This window comes from Stegostoma tigrinum, chromosome 19, assembly GCF_030684315.1.
Source record: "Stegostoma tigrinum isolate sSteTig4 chromosome 19, sSteTig4.hap1, whole genome shotgun sequence".
Classification (NCBI taxonomy): domain Eukaryota; kingdom Metazoa; phylum Chordata; class Chondrichthyes; order Orectolobiformes; family Stegostomatidae; genus Stegostoma; species Stegostoma tigrinum.
This window is the reverse complement of record NC_081372.1, coordinates 28,860,316-28,876,047: the sequence shown is the minus strand read 5'-3', so window position 1 is coordinate 28,876,047 and position 15,732 is coordinate 28,860,316. Positions and strand designations below refer to the sequence as shown.

The 15,732-nt window shown below is 44.6% G+C and overlaps 1 protein-coding gene across 1 annotated transcript in view; it reads right to left on the bottom strand.

Moving 5' to 3' along the window:
* Window positions 1-9,323: 9,323 nt before the first annotated feature.
* LOC125461471 (protein-tyrosine kinase 6-like) overlaps window positions 9,324-15,732 on the bottom strand; it is a 31,148-nt gene continuing 24,739 nt past the window's right edge. The window contains exon 9 of the mRNA XM_048550295.2: window positions 9,324-11,725. Within this exon, the coding sequence (XP_048406252.1) occupies window positions 11,715-11,725 (11 nt within the window). The 3' untranslated portion in view covers window positions 9,324-11,714. The remainder of the gene's footprint in view (window positions 11,726-15,732) is intronic.

Below are 15,732 nucleotides of genomic sequence, written 5' to 3'. Positions count from 1 at the left end.
ACTTTCAGAAAGCATTTAACATAGTGCCACACAGGACTTGTGATGAATGCTGTAAATCATAGAATAAAGGGGGCATTTGCAGTATGGATAAAAAGAAATGGACTGAGTGTTAGAAAACAGACAGTAGTGGTCATCCATGGTGGCTCAGTGGTTAGCACTATTGTCTCACAGTGCCAGAGACCTGAGTTTGATCCTACCCTTAGGTGACTGTCTATGTGAAGTTTGCATGTTGTTCCTGTGTCTGCATGGGTTTTCTCCCACAGTTCAAAGATGAGCAGGTTAGGTGGATTGGCCATGCTAAATTTCCTGTCGTATGCAGGTTCGGTGGGTTAGCCATGGGTAATGCAGGGTTACAGGGGAGGGGAGTTATTTCTGGGTGGGATGCTATTCAGAGGGTCAGTGTAGAGAAATTGGCTGAATAACCTGCTTCCACACTGTAGAGATCCTATGATCAATGATAATGGGAACTGCAGATGCTGGAGATTCCAAGATAATAAAATGTGAGGCTGGACGAACACAGCAGGCCAAGCAGCATCTCAGGAGCACAAAAGCTGACGTTTCGGGCCTAGACCCTTCATCAGAGAGGGGGATGGGGGGAGGGAACTGGAATAAATAGGGAGAGAGGGGGAGGCGGACCGAAGATGGAGAGTAAAGAAGATAGGTGGAGAGAGTGTAGGTGGGGAGGTAGGGAGGGGATAGGTCAGTCCAGGGAAGACGGACAGGTCAAGGAGGTGGGATGAGGTTAGTAGGTAGCGGGGGGTGCGGCTTGGGGTGGGAGGAAGGGATGGGTGAGAGGAAGAACCGGTTAGGGAGGCAGAGACAGGTTGGACTGGTTTTGGGATGCAGTGAGTGGGGGGGAAGAGCTGGGCTGGTTGTGTGGTGCAGTGGGGGGAGGGGACGAACTGGGCTGGTTGAGGGATGCAGTAGGGGAAGGGGAGATTTTGAAACTGGTGAAGTCCACATTGATACCATATGGCTGCAGGGTTCCCAGGCGGAATATGAGTTGCTGTTCCTGCAACCTTCGGGTGGCATCATTGTGGCAGTGCAGGAGGCCCATGATGGACATGTCATCAAGAGAATGGGAGGGGGAGTGGAAATGGTTTGCGACTGGGAGGTGCAGTTGTTTTTTGCGAACTGAGCGGAGGTGTTCTGCAAAGCAGTCCCCAAGCCTCCGCTTGGTTTCCCCAATGTAGAGGAAGCCGCACCGGGTACAGTGGATGCAGTATACCACATTGGCAGATGTGCAGGTGAACCTCTGCTTGATGTGGAATGTCATCTTGGGGCCTGGGATGGGGGTGAGGGAGGAGGTGTGGGGACAAGTGTAGCATTTCCTGCGGTTGCAGGGGAAGGTGCCGGGTGTGGTGGGGTTGGAGGGCAGTGTGGAGCGAACAAGGGAGTCACGGAGAGAGTGGTCTCTCCGGAAAGCAGACAGGGGAGGGGATGGAAAAATGTCTTGGGTGGTGGGGTCGGATTGTAAATGGCGGAAGTGTCGGAGGATAATGCGTTGTATCCGGAGGTTGGTGGGGTGGTGTGTGAGAACGAGGGGGATCCTCTTGGGGCGGTTGTGGCGGGGGCGGGGTGTGAGGGATGTGTCGCGGGAAATGCGGGAGACACGGTCAAGGGCGTTCTCGATCACCGTGGGGGGAAAGTTGCGGTCCTTAAAGAACTTGGACATCTGGGATGTGCGGGAGTGGAATGTCTTGTCGTGGGAGCAGATGCGGCGGAGGCGGAGGAATTGGGAATAGGGGATGGAATTTTTGCAGGAGGGTGGGTGGGAGGAGGTGTATTCTAGGTAGCTGTGGGAGTCGGTGGGCTTGAAATGGACATCAGTTACAAGCTGGTTGCCTGAGATGGAGACTGAGAGGTCCAGGAAGGTGAGGGATGTGCGGGAGATGGCCCAGGTGAACTGAAGGTTGGGGTGGAAGGTGTTGGTGAAGTGGATGAACTGTTCGAGCTCCTCTGGGGAGCAAGAGGCGGCGCCGATACAGTCATCAATGTACCGGAGGAAGAGGTGGGGTTTGGGGCCTGTGTAGGTGCGGAAGAGGGACTGTTCCACGTAACCTACAAAGAGGCAGGCATAGTTCCCTCCCCCCATCCCCCTCTCTGATGAAGGGTCTAGGCCCGAAACGTCAGCTTTTGTGCTCCTGAGATGCTGCTTGGCCTGCTGTGTTCGTCCAGCCTCACATTTTATTATCTATGATCAATGGATGTTTTTGGGCTAGAGGCAGGTTTGTTGTGGCTTTTCCCGTTAACAAATTGGTTCTTGGTGTGCAGGTGACACTTTGAAAGTTTGCAGAAGACACAGAATTAGGAAGAATTGGAAACTGTGATTAGGACAGCCAAGAACTCCAAATGGGCATTGGCAAGTTGGTGGAGTAGGCAGATAGGTCAGATGGGGTTCAATGTAGAGAAGTGTGAGGAGACACATTTTGGTCAGAAGTAAATTGAAAGAGAACATAAAACAGAGAGTACAGGGGTTACAGGATGAGAGAGATGTTGGTGTAAATGTGCCCAGATCATTGAAGGTGGAAAGTCAGATTTAAAATGATTTGCAAAAGAAGCAAATATAAAGTGAGAGAAAAAAATACTTTCACTCAGCGAGTATTTAGGGTGTAGACTGCGCTGCTTGGGAATGTGTTGGAGATGGATACAATTGCGGCATTCAGTGGGTATTAGATGATTATTTGCATAAAAATAATATGCATGGATATGGGGATAAAGCCAGAACTGACACTAGGTAATGTAATGCTCATTTGAACAGCCTGGTACAAACACAAAGGACCAAACAGAAGCATTGTTAAATTCTTAGCAGATATTTTTTTCTGGTGCCTGAGAAACAACAATTGAGCTTTTAGTTCATTGCTTTCCATTTTGAATTATAATTCATATTTTTACCCCAAAAAGCATGCAATAAACATCCAGAAAATCAACTAAAGGCTGATGTTTCAGTTCTGAAGAAGGGTCCAGACTCAAAACGTCAGCTTTCCTGCTCCTCTGATGCTGCCTGGCCTGCTGTGTTCATCCAGCTCCACACCTTGTTACCTCAGACTCCAGCATCGGCAGTTCCTACTATCTCTTAGAAAGTCAACTGCTCCCTGGAGAGTTTTCAGTCTGGGCTCCATTGGGAGGAAGTCTCAAGGTTGTTATAAAATGAAGGAATTCTTGAAAAATTACCCTGTGTCTACTGAAGGGGCTCATTTTGTTTCCCCTGGAAATAGCCTAGAATAAAATTGGTGTACAATTCTCTAACTTTCAATTCACCTTCTACAAATTACTGCAACATCCACTTTAGCCAAAATCTTGAAAGAAGGATCACCACAATAAAATAAATTTATCCAATAACAGTTCCAAAAATATACATAAGAATGAATTGTTTGCACTTTTTTTGTTGCCTGACACGCAGATGCCACTGCCTAACTTCATGCTTCTAACATGGCAGTAGAAACATACTAGATTCTGAGGGGGCTTGACTGGGTAGATGTTGAGAAGGAGTTTCCTGTCATGGAATATCTCAAACTGGGAACATAATTACAGAATAAGGGAACATGCTTTTGACACTAAGATGCAAAGGAACTTCTTCTTCCAGATGACAGTAAATATCTGGATTCTCTACCAACAAAGTAACTGAAAGTATTTAAAGAAGAGGTAGATAGCTTCTTGAAATATTGAGGAGTTGAGGCCTGGGGAAGATCAGCCACGATCTTATAAAATCAGGGACAGGTTTGAGGGGCTGAATGGCCTACTCCTGCTCCCATTTCTTACGTTTATTTGCCAGCTGATGTGAAAACTGCTGAGGCGGTGCAGATGGCCTTGCAAGATGACCTTGTGCAGCTTTGGGCCTTGCATGCCCAATTTTAGATTGCATCACCTCGGCTTGGTGGCTGCAGTATGGGTTGCTGACAGGCAACAGCATGTGCACTGGCAGCGGTAGAAGCACGAATGTTTCCTCTTGAAAGAGGATAGCAAGTGGATGCATCACAGGATCACTGCCAGTTTCCCTCAACAATCATTACACACCATGCGAGCGCAGTTTGCTGGCCTGTATGACAACCTACAAGCTTCTCTCCGCACTCGTATTTGAGTCCACCTACTCGATCAGTTTCAGTTAAAACATTTTACACTGTTATTTGCAAAACAAATTAAACCTCAGTTCTTTTTTAGGTACATTTAGCACTGACTACATGTTAAATGCGTAGGCTGGGGTTTTCTTTAAAACAGTGTGGTTGCATGAGAGCAAACTTTAAGGGCAGTTTGAAAAATTCATCAAGGTCGGAGAGGAACATAGTTTTCCGGTCTGAAAATGGAGCGGGGTAATAGGACACGCTGATTTTCAGCAGTACCTCAGGCAGCCCTTCAGTTAAACAGGCAAGGACTTGTTCATGTATTTATAATAGGGGTCAGTAGATCGCACAAACAGCATTTCTGCTGGACTGCCAAAGGATTGGCAGCTGATCAGTCAATCTACAAAAAAAAATGCAGTTACCTCTATGCAGTTGGTGCACCTCTTCTACTGTTTGTTTTTAAGGTATTAGGGATAAAAACTAAATACACTGTTTGATTTCCCATGACTCTTGTACACAGTGTGAAACACAATTGTAACCTTCAAATGAAGTTGATAGCAATGTCAGAGCAGAGCAGTCTTGATTTTAAAATCATTCATTTTCGTTTATTTTTAAATTTTTGTTATGAATTCCTGCATTTATACTTAGGAAAATTCCTTTGTAAATTTGACCCTCCATAGCTGCACTGTTTTGTTGCTGGTGGTGCTGCATAGATACGTTTCTATTCGAACTGCTGACAATGAAATGAGGAGTGCTTATGCAGTCATACCTGAAACTCAAGGTATCAATAAGATCCCAGAGCTGCTAAACGAGTGAACAGAGGTTATGAATTATATGCTAGCACTATAAGCAATCATTTCCGGGCCAACAAACTGCACTTGTAATTATTTTGTTCCAACTAATGCTGTGAATTATTTTTTTCCCTGCTTTATTAATTTTGTTCAGGTATCTTTCAGATTCTAAGAGTCGAAGTTTTGAAGAATGGTTTGAGCAACTGTTCATTTACTGCTTTCTCAAATGAGAGAAAACGAAGACCCAAAGTGCAACTTCCTCTCCCAATTCCAGACTTAGAGCAGTTTCTGGCAAAATAATCTTGCTTAGGACTGCCACCTAGTGGAAGACTTGTGTAATTCAGCATATCATAAGAATACAGGGATAATGGGAAATGCAGATGCTGGAGAATCCAAGATAAAAAAATGTGAGGCTGGATGAACACAGCAGGCCAAGCAGCATCTCAGGAGCACAAAAGTTGACGTTTCGGGCCTAGACCCTTCATCAGAGAGCGGGATGGGGTGAGGGTTCTGGAATAAATAGGGAGAAAGTGGGAGGCGGACCGAAGATGGAGAGAAAAGAAGATAGGTGGAGAGGAGAGTATAGGTGGGGAGGTAGGGAAGGGATAGGTCAGTCCAGGGAAGACGGACAGGTCAAGGAGGTGGGATGAGGTTAGTAGGTAGGAGATGGAGGTGCGGCTTGGGGTGGGAGGAAGGGATGGGTGAGAGGAAGAACAGGTTAGGGAGGCAGAGACAGGTTGGACTGGTTTTGGGATGCAGTGGGTGGAGGGGAAGAGCTGGGCTGGTTGTGAGGTGCAGTGGGGGGAGGGGACGAACTGGGCTGGTTTTGGGATGCGGTGGGGGAAGGGGAGATTTGGAAGCTGGTGAAGTCCACATTGATACCATTGGGCTGCAGGGTTCAGAGATGAAGGGTCTATGCCTGAAATGTCAGCTTTTGTGCTCCTAAGATGCTGCTGGGCCTGCTGTGTTCATCCAGCCTCACATTTTATTATCTAACATTTTACACAATGTTTGATTTAATTTATTATTGTCACGTGTACAGTGAAAAGTGTTGTCTTATGTGCTTTACAGGCAGATCGTACTTTACATGTGCAACCAGGATACAATGTTACAACTGCCGAGAAGGTACAGAGAGATCAACATTAAGATTAAACAGGTTCATTCAAAAGTCTAATAACAGCAGGAAGAAGCTGTTCTTGAATCTGTTTGTATATTTATGCAAACTTTTATATCTTCTGCCCAACAGAAGAAGGTGGAAGACAGTATGACTGGGGTGGGAGGGCTCTTTGATTATATTGGTTGCTTTCCTGATGCAGTGGGAAGTATAGATGAAATCAATGGATTGGAGGTGTTTGTGTGATGGACTGGGCTGTGTTCACAATTTTCTATGGTTTCTTTCAGACTTGGGAAGAGCAGTTGCCATACCATGCTGTGATACGTCTAGGTAGGATGCATATTTAAATATTTGTAAGAATCTTTATGGACATGCTGAATTTCTTTAGCCTCCTGAGGAAGTAGAGGTATTGCTATGCTTTGTTGACTGTAGAGTCAACAAGAATTGACCAGGACATATTGGTGGCGATCGTCACTCCCAGGAACTTGATGGTCTCAACCATCACCACCTCAGCATCACTCATATGGACAGGGACAAGCCCCCCACTCCGCTTCCTGAAGTCAATGATCAGCTGTTTCGTTTTACAGACATTGATGAATTGGTATAGGTACACCATGCCCATAAGCACTCTGTTTCTTCCCTGTACTCTGTCTCATTGTTGACCTACTTTGGTGGTGTCACCAGAAAAATTGTAAATGGAGTAGTGTTGGGGATTATCATGGAGGAGGTATTGTAGCCTATTCTAACTGATTGTGGTCTGTTGGTCATGAAGTTGAGAATCCAGTTACAGAGTGGGGAGCAGAGACCAAAGTCTCATAGTATGGAGATGAGTTTGTTTGGAATTATGGTTTTGAAGGCAGAGCTGTAGTCAATAAATAGCAGTCTGATGTAGGTACCCTTGTAATCCAGATGTTCCGGTGATGAATGTAGGCTCAGTGAAATGGGGTCTGTTTTGGACCTGTTGTGCCAGTAGAGGAATTGCAATGGATCAAGGCAGTCTGGTAGGCTGAAGTTGATGTGAACCATGACTAACCCTTCGAAGCACTTCTTAATAATGGATATCAGAACCAACAGGCAGCAGTCATTGAAGCACTTTGCATGACTTTTCTTTGCCACTGGGATGATGGTGGTCTTCGTGAAGCATATTAGGGAGAGGTTAAAGATGTCTGTGAATACTCCCACCAGCTGGTCCACACAGGATCTGGATGCACAGCCAGGCCCTCCATCTGTGCCATTTGTTTTCCATGGGTTCACTCTCAGGAAAACTGATGTAATGTTTGTGTCAGTGACCATGGGTATAGGTACATCTGAGGCTGATGGGACAGGTAACATTGTTTTACTAACCTTCTGTCCAAAGTGAGCATAGAATGCGTTGAGATTGTTGAGTAGGGATGTACCGTTTTGCCCCCGATTCTGTTTGACTTTGCATTGTAGGCCTTTATGTAATATAAGCCTTGCCACAAATAATGGGTGTTCATATGGTTAGTCTGGGTCTCCAGCTCAGGTTGGTATTGTCTCTTGGTGTCTCTGATGCCCTTGTGAAGGTCGTACCTGGATTTCCTGTATAGGTCATGGTCACTGACTTGAATGCCTCAGACCTGGACTTCAGTAGGGAGTGGATTTCCCAGTTCATCAATGGTTTACCACTGGGAAATGCTAGGATTAACTTACTTGGCACACTGTCAAAAACACACTTACTAATGAAGTCTGTAACAACAGTGCCATCTTCGTTTAGGCTCACCGCTAAGTTCTTAAATATGGACCAGTCCATTGACTCCAAGCAGTCTTGTAGAAGCCATTCAGTTGTCTCAGACCAACACTGCACTACTTTCTGTACTTGGTCCTCATAATTCAATTTCTGCTTGTAATCCAGGAGGGGGAGCACAGAGTTGTGATCTGATTTTCCAACATGATGGTGGGTAATGGAGCAGTAGGCATCTTTTATGGTTGGGCAGCAATGGGCAAGGATGTTTGGACCTCTGGTGGGACAGGAGAGGTGTTGGTGAAATTTTGGCAGCAGGTTCTTGAGTTGGGCCTCGATGAAGTCACCAGCTAAGATGAACAAAGGTTCAGGGTATTCTGTCTCAAGACTGTTGGTCCTGTTGTATATATCATCATATACTGCACTCTTCACTTCTGTATTGGGTGGGATGTAGACTGCTGTCAGGATAGTGCTGGTGAATTTGTGTGGCAGGTAGTAAACATAGCATTTCACCGTGAAATGTTCTAGGTCCAGGAAGCAGTGACTCACCAGCGTCACAATGTCTGACCACCAGGAGATATTGATTGGGAGGCAGACCCCACTGCCCCTTTTCTTGCCCAAGGATGCTGAGCAGTCCATTTGGTGAACTGAAAAACCCTCAGGGTATAAAGCATGGTCAGGTGTAGCTGCAGTGAACCATGTCTCTGTGAAACAGAGCACACAGCAGTCCCTCAATTCTCAATTTTATACATTATGGTTTATATTATTCCATCTGGGGAAGGGTTGAGTGCCATATAGGTACAGTGCCAGGTGCATGGGGGTAGGGTGCCAGGTAAGTTAGATTTGGATGTAAGGGAGAGGAAGGGGTGATGAGACCGGTGGTGATTGAGGGGTTGGCCTCAGATCCATGAACAGAATAATGAATGCTGGAGTCTGGAGCAGGAAAGTGAAGAATATGGGAGATCAAGGTCTCTTGAAGGGTGCGGATAGGTGGTTGAGGGGAGGGAGGAGGTACCTGGTCCTGTGATGGGGTGTGTCAAGTCCCAGGCATAGTGGAGTGTTGATCCAGTGGTAGGGAATGTTAAGTATCAGGATAGAGGGCAGTGACATTGCAAGGGGTTGTAAGGGTTCAGGGAAGTGTAGCTGGGATGAGAGAGGTAAGTTGTGGGTTAGTTGAATAGTTAATACTGCTGCCAATGAAAGTTGACTTGCCAATCAATTGGCACTCTCCTGTCATACTTGTGCAAATGTTACTTTTACCCCTTGAAGTGGTAATCTTGTAAAATGTTCTGATGAATATGGGAAAAACAGCTTTGACAAAATGTGACATTGTTTCAGCAAATACTCAAGCTCTGTGCTGCTGAATGACTATTTGTGACAGCTAATTGTTAAATGAAGATGATTAAAGACTTGCCTTTAAAAAGAGAGCTGAGGAAATGGCTAAAGCAGGAGAGACCACAGCTGAGATGCAGAGGGAATAATTTAACAAACTGGTCTTGAAGAATTCACAAAATTAGGGATTAGCAAAGGTAAGAATTGATAAAGCTACGGAGGTGTTGGAAAGAAAGTTTAAGGAATGAGAGTCAGAAATTATAATACTGAAATCAAACTTCTGTGCATTATTTCTGAATTAATTTATTTTCATTTTTGGATGACAATCATTAAGGTGTTGCATGCAAGCCTTATAAGGAAGGTAAAATAATTTATTAAGTAATCTCTCAAACAAGACTTATTTCTGATTTAAGCTATCAAATAGGCAGCCACAAGCTGTAGATCTATTTGAATTACTCATTGTGTGGATCTTAATCATAACTTTATTATGGGAATTCCCAAAAACAATAAAAATCTCACACTGTTAGGGCATTCACTGAGTTGCTGCTTTGTGTACAATAGCTTTACTTAATACTGATAACAAACCTAAATCAGTTTACAAGGTATACAAACAATAAAAGGGAATTATATTGCATTAAAGAAAAGCATTTAGATACAACATCTAGAACTATTATCACATCGAAAGTGAAGAAATAGTTCACAGATTCTTCATGTTTTATTTACTTTGAAAAGATAACACAAAGGACTTGGCTGGCTGCATATTGTTATTACTGCACTAGAAGATCACTCCCAAGACAATGACAGCTTTATGTTAATGTTAGCAATCCAGATCCCCTGATCAATTTTCTGGTGATACTAGTTCAAATCAAGTGCAACTGGTGCTCTACAAGTGTCTCCATACCCATGGGAATATGGTTGGCCCTGAACAAGCCTCTAAAAAGTCTAGCAAACCACTAAGATGGAAGATGACTTGCCACAGCCTTCTCAAGGGCAATTAGGGATATGCACCAATGCTGGCCTGGACCTTCATTCATGAAGGAGTAAAAACAAAATCTCTACTTGGCATGTTCCTCATGAGAGGTGTCACAAGCAAAACTGAAAGCAAGCCACATTAGGATGGATTACCAAAACTTTGGTAGTTATATCTGAAGGAATATGCTTAAAAGGAGGAAGGAAAGGCAAAAAGTGATTGAGGAGGCCATTCTAGAGGTTACGTCCAAGGCACCTAATGGCATGATGTAGGAGCAATGAACATTGTAGAGACTCAAAGGGCTAGAATTTTGCACAGGGAAGGAAGAACAGTGGAGAACTAAACAAAAAATTCACCCAAATCAGTCAGTCACATTTGTACATCTACCAATGGGCTATTGCAAATATTATGAGTGACTGGAGGTAAAGTATGTGGGTACAGATTGGGACAAATGCAGTAATAACCAACATAGAGCATTGTAACTTCTCCAGTCTGGAACAAAGAAATACAGAACCACCAGTTACCTGGAAGTCTTTTCAGCAAGCCCTTCAACTCACACACTCACTACTCCCAGCACTGTACAAGGCTATGACCCACTGGGCTGATAATGCCAAACAGCAATGTGCAGACAATGAGCTCAATGTGCTCTTTAAGCCATTTTATCAGCAAGTGTCTAGTGGGCCCGGAATGTTTGTGTAGAGGCAGGTGGTAAGTGTAACTCAGTCATTGATTTAGTGGTAAGTCTGGAAATATGGGAAGAGCCAGCATAGTGGCTCAGTGGTTATCATATCTGCTTCATAGTACTGGGCCCAGGTTCATTTGCACCCTTGGGTGAATGTCTATGTGGAGTTTGCATGTTCTCTCTGTGTCTGTGGGTGTTCTGTTTTCCTTTCCGTAGTCCAAAGATGTATGGGTTATGCTAAATTGCCCATAGTGTGCAGGGTAAAGAGTCTGGGTGGGATGCTCTTTTGGAGCATTTGTGTGGGCTTGAGGGGGCTGAATAGCCTGTCTCTAAACTGTATGGATTCTATGTAGGTGGTGTGGCTGAGCGGGGAAGCTGAGTGACAGCTTTAAATGTTGCTGGGTTTCAACTCCCCCCTTACCCTGCTGGATCAGCAATTATCCCATTCTGGTGACTCTGTTTTGCAGACTCTGGCATCAAAATTTGGGGAGAGGGATTGATTAATCTGCGTGTGTTTGATGGTGTATGTTGATTAGGTAACAATCTGAGATAACTTTAAACGTTTTCAAATATATTAAAACATTGTGATTTGAAAATCTTCAATAATATTTATAATGGAATGCATTATTTAACTGTTAATGATGCTCAATTTAATTCTGTATCCATGTGTGTTGGTGCATCAGCCATTAGGTTCAAATGATGAATGAAACCGTGCACCGTCATGTCTTAACATAGTTTTGGTATGTTTTATGCGTTGAGTTCAGTCTTGATTCCAGTTGTGACACTTGTTGTTGGGCTTTCTAATATTATTTTATATTTCAGAAAATTACAAAATCCAGAAATGCCTTGGTTATGTACTCTCCAGATTGAAGAAGTTATTGTGCATGCGAAAATGTTTCTATGTGAATTAGAATTGTCTTTCTGATTACCAGAATATTACACTTGGCTCGTTTTGAGGACAGACAAAAGATAAAACATAAATTAAAGTAGTAACAAAAATAGAATACTATGGCTACTGGAAATCTGAAATAAAAGCAGAAAGTGCTCTAAATGTTCAGCAGGTCAAACAGCATCTGTGGAAAGACAGAGAAACAGACAGAAAAAGTTAACATTTACATTTGATCATGTTTTAAACATAAAATAAAAGGAATGCTGTTTGATAAAATATTTTGGTACCTTAAACGTTCCAAGAGAACAGTATATGTGGAACATTTCTTCGCAAATACTTTTGGACTGAGCTGACAATATAACATAATGTTTGTATTCTAGGATTTTGATGAAATGTTATGCAATTTGAATAGATAGAATATTTTAACACAAGAGATATTTAGAAAATGCAAAACCAGTCAAAATAAGACACGAATAAAACTATTTGAAAACTAAGACGATTGAACATTACTGATGAGCCAGGTGCTTAGGATATTGCTCCCACTGTTATGTCGATTTCTGATTTTAGTGTGGAATTTATTAACTGTAGCATCTGCAAAATTATTTCTGATAAGAATAGCAACTTGGTTTTATATTGCACCTCTAACATAGTAAAATAGCCCAAGCCACTTCATAGCAATGTTACCAAATAAAATTTGAAATGGAATCACTGACGGTGTTGGTAAAGTGGATGACTAAAAGGTTGATAAAAACAGGTGCATTTCAAACAGCATCTCAAAAGAGGAAAGGCAGAGAGGTGAATGTGTTTGGGCAGGGAGTCATGGAGTTTACAGCTTTGGCAATTGATGGCACATGCAGCAATGCTGCAGTAAGTGATGAGAGATAATGGGAACTGCAGATGCTGGAGATTCCAAGATAATAAAATGTGAGGCTGGATGAACACAGCAGGCCAAGCAGCATCTCAGGAGCACAAAAGCTGACGTTTCGGGCCTAGACCCTTCATCAGAGAGGGGGATGGGGGGAGGGAACTGGAATAAATAGGGAGAGAGGGGGAGGCGGACCGAAGATGGAGAGTAAAGAAGATAGGTGGAGAGGGTGTAGGTGGGGAGGTAGGGAGGGGATAGGTCAGTCCAGGGAAGACGGACAGGTCAAGGAGGTGGGATGAGGTTAGTAGGTAGCTGGGGGTGCGGCTTGGGGTGGGAGGAAGGGATGGGTGAGAGGAAGAACCGGTTAGGGAGGCAGAGACAGGTTGGACTGGTTTTGGGATGCAGTGGGTAGAGGGGAAGAGCTGGGCTGGTTGTGTGGTGCAGTGGGGGGAGGGGATGAACTGGGCTGGTTGAGGGATGCAGTGGGGGAAGGGGAGATTTTGAAACTGGTGAAGTCCACATTGATACCATATGGCTGCAGGGTTCCCAGGCGGAATATGAGTTGCTGTTCCTGCAACCTTCGGGTGGCATCATTGTGGCTTCCACATTGATACCATATGGCTGCAGGGTTCCCAGGCGGAATATGAGTTGCTGTTCCTGCAACCTTCGGGTGGCATCATTGTGGCTTCCACATTGATACCATATGGCTGCAGGGTTCCCAGGCGGAATATGAGTTGCTGTTCCTGCAACCTTCGGGTGGCATCATTGTGGCATCAGTTCGCAACAAACAACTGCACCTCCCAGTCGCAAACCATTTCCACTCCCCCTCCCATTCTCTTGATGACATGTCCATCATGGGCCTCCTGCACTGCCACAATGATGCCACCCGAAGGTTGCAGGAACAGCAACTCATATTCCGCCTGGGAACCCTGCAGCCATATGGTATCAATGTGGACTTCACCAGTTTCAAAATCTCCCCTTCCCCCACTGCATCCCTCAACCAGCCCAGTTCATCCCCTCCCCCCACTGCACCACACAACCAGCCCAGCTCTTCCCCTCTACCCACTGCATCCCAAAACCAGTCCAACCTGTCTCTGCCTCCCTAACCGGTTCTTCCTCTCACCCATCCCTTCCTCCCACCCCAAGCCGCACCCCCAGCTACCTACTAACCTCATCCCACCTCCTTGACCTGTCCGTCTTCCCTGGACTGACCTATCCCCTCCCTACCTCCCCACCTACACCCTCTCCACCTATCTTCTTTACTCTCCATCTTCGGTCCGCCTCCCCCTCTCTCCCTATTTATTCCAGTTCCCTCCCCCCATCCCCCTCTCTGATGAAGGGTCTAGGCCCGAAACGTCAGCTTTTGTGCTCCTGAGATGCTGCTTGGCCTGCTGTGTTCATCCAGCCTCACATTTTATTATCCTGCAGTAAGTGATGTTGTGCAGAAGATCAACGGGACCAGAATTGTGCAGATATTTTGAAAGTGTGTAGGGCTGGTGAAGGGAATGGAGATGATGAAGGGTAAGGCCATGAAGGAATTTGAAAACCAGGATGAAATTTTTAAAATTGAGGAGTTGCTTAAGTGGGAGTCAATGTGGATCAGCAAGAGAACAAACAGGGCCTGATGCAATTTAGGATACATGCCAGAGATGGATTATCTCCAGTTTATAGGTAGGAGAACACAGAAAGACTACTGGGAATGAATTGGAATAGAGGTTTTTTTTCTTGGGAACAAAAGGGTAAGTGGGGGCTTCACCATGAGCTGCATAGTGCCTCGGTGATTAGCACTACTGCCTCACAGTGCCAGAGATCCGGGTTTCATTCCAGCTTTGGGCAACTGTCTGTGTGGATACTGCACGTTCTCCCTGTGTTTGTGTGGGTCCACTCAGGTGCTCCAGTTTCCTCCCACAGTCCAAAGATGTGCAGGTTGGGTGGATTGGCCTTGGTAAATTGCCCATATTGTCCATGGGTGTGCAGTCTAGGCGTATTAGCCATGGTAAATGCAGGGTTTGGGGATAGAGTGAGGACTTGGTTTTTTGGGGCTGCTGTTCAGCAGGCCAGTCAGATTCATTGGGCTGCATGGCCTCTTTCTACACAGTAGGGATTGTATGACACATTCTATGAGGCAGTGGTGGAGTTGAGCAATGTTAGAGAAGTGGAAATAAACATATATGGTGATGGTGAAAATCTGTACTTGCAAACTCATGTCAGGTTAAGCAAAGACACGATAGCTGTGCACATGCTCAGAGGCTGTCATCAGGGAGGGGATGAAGATGGTAGTTAGGGAACTCACTTTGTGACAGGGACTGAAGATAATTGCTTCCACCTTGAACAATTTAGTTGGCAGAAATTTCTGCTCATCTAGTACTGGATGTCAAACACTGGTGGGGTTTGAAAGAGGTGTTGGTGAGTTGGGTGTTGACAGCATACATGTGAAAACTAATACTGTGCTTTGTGATAATGTCACTCTGGGGCAGCATATTGATGAGAAGTAGTAGAGGCTACAGACAGATTCTGAAGAGACATGATGTAAAGTGTCAGAGCAGGAAGAGAAGGCATTGCATTGCAAGCAATTTTTTGACTATGATGGAATAAAGAAAAATGGAGGCAGGTGAGTGTAGTCTAATACAGCTGGACAAAAGTGGAGAGATATTGGAGGAGCATAGCTTGGCTGACTGAGTCAAAGGCTGCAGACAAGTCGAGAAGGATGGGCAGGGATGGTTTAGAACAGTCACAGACACATAGCTAAGGGCTGCTTAGGTGCTGTGACAGTGGAGAACCTCATTGTATGGTCTCAAACATGAAGCTCTGCAAAAGATTAACATGGATTTGAGAGTTGATAGTAAATTCAAGGACTTTGAATAGGAAAGTTGTTGATGAATGGTAATTTATAAGAAAGCAGGTGTCAAAAATTCATTCTTGGGAAAAGGGGGTGGCGATGGCAGATTTGACAAAGAGTGGGACAGCACCAGGGCAGACAGAATCATTTACAACACCAGCTAACCTGGGAGTTGAGAGGAGAGCTGTACAATCAGTAGTTTCATGGATACGTAGTCAAGCAACCAAGACATTAGCCTCATGAATAGAGAGCGAAAGAGAATGATACATTTGAGATGAAGGCTGAGGGTGAGCAGTCATTTGGTTCAGAGGCTGAGGGAAAAAGCAGTGAAAATAATTTGTAAAATATTTCAAGTTTTGGATGAGTGGGAGAGAATGAGTCTTTTAAAATGAGAGGTAAGGGATAAAAGAAGATGAGATGCTTAAAGTAGGAAGAGGTGTCAGATTTAGGACACACACAAATATATTAACATAGTTGGAATGCACAC